The sequence below is a fragment of the Neltuma alba genome, unplaced genomic scaffold (genome assembly GCF_004799145.2).
Source record: "Neltuma alba isolate B1F8T4 unplaced genomic scaffold, ASM479914v2 tig00011067_pilon, whole genome shotgun sequence".
NCBI classification, from domain to species: domain Eukaryota; kingdom Viridiplantae; phylum Streptophyta; class Magnoliopsida; order Fabales; family Fabaceae; genus Neltuma; species Neltuma alba.
The window spans coordinates 1-4,206 of NW_021635810.1; the positions used below are offsets into that span (position 1 = coordinate 1).

The 4,206-nt window shown below is 33.7% G+C and overlaps 1 protein-coding gene across 1 annotated transcript; it reads left to right on the forward strand.

The window, feature by feature from the left end:
• The first annotated feature begins 2,246 nt into the window (after positions 1-2,246).
• On the forward strand, positions 2,247-2,873 carry LOC114761033 (RING-H2 finger protein ATL39-like). The gene has a single exon (XM_028950342.1). The coding sequence runs from the start codon at positions 2,247-2,249 to the stop codon at positions 2,871-2,873; it is 627 nt and encodes a 208-aa protein (XP_028806175.1).
• Positions 2,874-4,206: the final 1,333 nt, after the last annotated feature.

Here is a 4,206-nt window from a genome sequence, read left to right on the forward strand (position 1 = left end):
AGATATCTTCTTTTTTATGTTTGAGAATCTTTTGAAGTCTTTCCATGAAGGAGGAAGTTTGTCTATGATTGAGGAGACAATAATGGACTTGTCCATATGTATTTTATGTTGATTGAAATTATTCAAAATATGTTCAATTTCATGCAATTTGCTCCATGATAGACTTTCCATCAACCATCTTATAACTATTGAAACGAGTGACAAGAAATTTCTTACTTGTATCATCCTCTTGCATGTACCTTGCCTCAAGTTTGTCCCAAAGATCCTGGTCGAGGTTGTATCTGATAAACATCAAAGAGAGCATCACAGAGGCTGTTGAGGATATGTCCAATGCAAATGTAGTCATCATTCTTCCCACTTCTGTCTCTCTCTCTGATTTCGGCAATAGTTTCATCCTCCTTCCTTGAGGTTTGGGAGTGTTGAGAACATAGCCACATTCAAATGTTGTGAGAAGAAATTCATCTTTCTCTGCCATCTCAGAAAGTTACCCCCTTCAAATCTCTCCAACTTCACAAAATTTGTAGTCAACTCCTTCAAAGAAGCCATTTGTACTTGTGGACTAAGCCTAAAGACTGTTTGCGGGAATGGTTCTCTGAAGAGTACATGAAGAAGAGATGAAGAAGAAAGTGGTGCACGATGTCTTTTAAGGCGTGGGCAGCACTTTCCTTGAGGTTTAATTCGCCCCCACCTATTCCTATCTATAGGATGCAAGTTGGGATGCCTGACGAATTTCTTTCAGGATACAATGAAGACCCTTGAATATGAATTGCACTTCCAAATTCAAGCAAAGACAAACAATGGCTTTTACAAAGTAATAATTTGACTCTATCTCTACGTGCATTTAAAGGCAAAGGCAAATGACTTTGATCTTAGTGTTGTGTTGTATTGTCTCTAAATGAAGTGATTGTGAAGGGAAGTGATAGTGAAGGTTTATATAGAGCATGAAATGATGTCTTGAAGAGATACTTTTTAGAATAAAACCTTTATAAATAAAAAGTCACAATCATATGTTGGTTTATGAACCAACGTAATTAAATAAATACAATGAATTTAGTATGTAGATTCATTAATGTTTTAACTTCTACAATGACATTTTATTAAATACAATATATTTAGTATGTAGGTTCATTTAATATTTTAAGTTCCTATATAACCCTTCATATAATATATTAATTTATACGAAGAACACAACCCTTTAAATAAATTTATTAATTTATATGAAGACATAACCCCTCATATAAATTATTAATCTAATAAATTTATATAAGGACATGACTTTTCAAAAAACACATCTCTTTATTTTAAAAATATTCCAACAATCTTTCTACTCTCTCCCTCCTCCTCTCACCTTGTAGTTGTACCAAACCAGCCTTAGAAAAAAATCACGAAAAAGTAAGGATTTCCTCTGGTTATGACAACTGGCATTTTGTTAATTCACGTCTAAAAACGTGGGCGGGAGGTGACAAAACCGGAGGCAATTCTTTAATGAGAAAACGGACTGTAAAATCGCAAGTGAGAATTCATGATAAAATTTGCATGAGTTTCGAAAACAATTAAATAATAATTACAACAAATTTTTGATAAAATACCTAATTTATAATTTTATATTTTTTATATTTTTTTAATCTCCCACGCAACTTAACACTAATTTTTTAATATCTATTTTTTCTCAATAATACTCCTTTCAATCTGAATATATATAAAAAAATTATCATTTTTAAATATTTCTATCACACATATCAAAAAAAGTTCTTATTAAGAAAATTTATTATATAAATGATTAAAAATAATCATTTTAAAAATCAATACATATTTTTTTATAAATAATTAACTTACCTAGATTTTTAAATTAATTATCTAATTTAATGATTGAAAAAATACACAGTTTTTTTAGTTAGGAAGTTAGTTAGGCCAAATAGGATATTGAAAAAAACAGAGTATACATTGAATCACGTGTTTTGGACAGTATACTAACAGAAGCCAACCACCATTATTATCTGAATTCTATTTGGCCTCTCCTTAGTTCTCATGTTTTATAATGACCAGCCTTTGTACTTATCTATCTATATTTCTTCACTGTGAGTTTCCGACAATAGCCAAATGATGAAGACGATCACACCCTCACCCATCCTCGTCTCTGGCTCTCTCTTCCACCGTCGATGCTCAGTCAATTGGGGACCGGTGGTTTCTCCAAATGCCCCCCTTCACACTTGGGATGTATCATTCGCTCCCCATGATTGTGGCCCATGTTTGCGCCGTCTTCGTTCATTGTCAGCTTTGCCCTCTCCCTCCGCCACTGCTCCGACGTGGATCTGGCTGCTGCCGACAATTGTTCTTCAAGTGGTCCTCAAGGTATTGACCCAAAAATTACTCGACCACCTTCCCCATCCTCGTGTATTCCGCGCGTGAAGAGCCTCAAATTTGGGAAAGCCGCCGCGCTGGAGTGTGCCGTGTGCTTGAGCGAGTTCGACCAACAAGATACGCTCCGATTACTTCCGAAATGTAACCATGTGTTTCATCCTCAATGCATCGACGCCTGGTTGGCCTCCCACGTGACTTGCCCTGTTTGCCGTTCAAGGCTGAAGCCGGCGGAGGAGCACCGGCGAGGGGAAAACGACGTAGCGATCGAAATTCCGAATGAGGTTATACATGCCCCACAGGTGTTGGATGAAAGTTCTGGGAGTAGAAAGGAGCGTCATTCAGGAGATAGAAGAGTATGGGGGGGCAAGGACACGGAGAGGTACAATCTCAGATTGTTGGAGGATCTTAGGAAACAGATTACTGTGAGTCACGGAGGAATGCGACGGTCGGCGAGCTGCAATGTGCTCCGCAGACGGCGGGGTGAAGAGAACAGACAGAATAGTGAGTGTTGATCCATTGATGTATATTTATTTTCGGTGGTAAATAACAGAACTTACATGTGAAGATTACCAGACAATCTTTTTAAAAACATGTGCTATTATTGTTATGCATTGTATTGCTCTAATGATGTATGTTTTTTTCTTTTTTGGGTATAAGGGGAACTTGTAATAATGCAATTAAAACTGTTGCTATTCTGATGAAGCTATATATCACTTCAATTTTCCGGTTTAAAGATAGAAAAATTATTTGTCTCAAGTCTTTTACATTCATTATGTAAAGTTTTTCAATTACATATAGTTCTCAAATTTCATTTAATTCTCACTATAGATTATTATTAACGTTACTTAACTCCCATAAAATTTTAAAATTTCATTGTACCTTGAGGACCAAATTTGGGTGAAAAGACAAAAATACTCTTGCTTTGTTTTTCAAAAAATATTCTCGCGAATTGCCGATTTTAGGTTGCAAATTGTCGAATTTGAACAATGGGGTTGTTTAGTAAAAAGGGTTAGCTTATCATAATATGATGAATCAATGTTCGAATTCTTACCAGAAGATATACTTACATTTAGTGCTCAACAATTCGTGTAACAAGATTGTCTCCAATAGAAAAATACCGTACTTTGAAAAAAATGCCAAACTTGGTTGTTAATTGCTGAATGTGAGTTGTCAATCCTTCTAAATTTTCCAGGTGAATGAACACAAACTTGGCAATTTGCAATTCAAATTTGTCGATTTAAGAGAATTTACGGCACCAAATGCAATTTTTGGTGTGAATAACTCAAATTTGACAATTCACAAAAAGAATTGACAATTTGTAAGAAATATAAGGAAATTCACAAACCCAAAATATAATTATTTTGGTATGAATAGACAACTCAAATTCCATCATTTGCAAGAAAAAATAAAATAATCCTAATCTCAAAATAAAATAAGGGTGTTTTTGTCTTTTTACCCATAAAATTTTTGTTCTTAAAGTATAGTGAAATTTGAGAATTTTTTAAGAGATTGACTGATATTAATTAGGGTTTGTTGAAATTTCCTTACTAACTTTATAATTTATCTCCCTCACTTTCTCTTTACATTTAACACCCTCAATAAAAGAGGGGCACTTTAGAAAAAGTAACAGAGAATGTTTATACAATAATAATAAAAAAACATAAATAATTTTCTTAATTCCTATAAAGTATTTAATTAAGTTTTTATATTAAGCCTAGACGAAATATATTATGCCAATTTAATTAGCACAAAAATTGATGGGCTATTTAGTTAGTATTACTTGAAAATATTTTAATTTAAAAAATATTTAGATCAAATTCCTATATTGAGTTACACATCGTTATG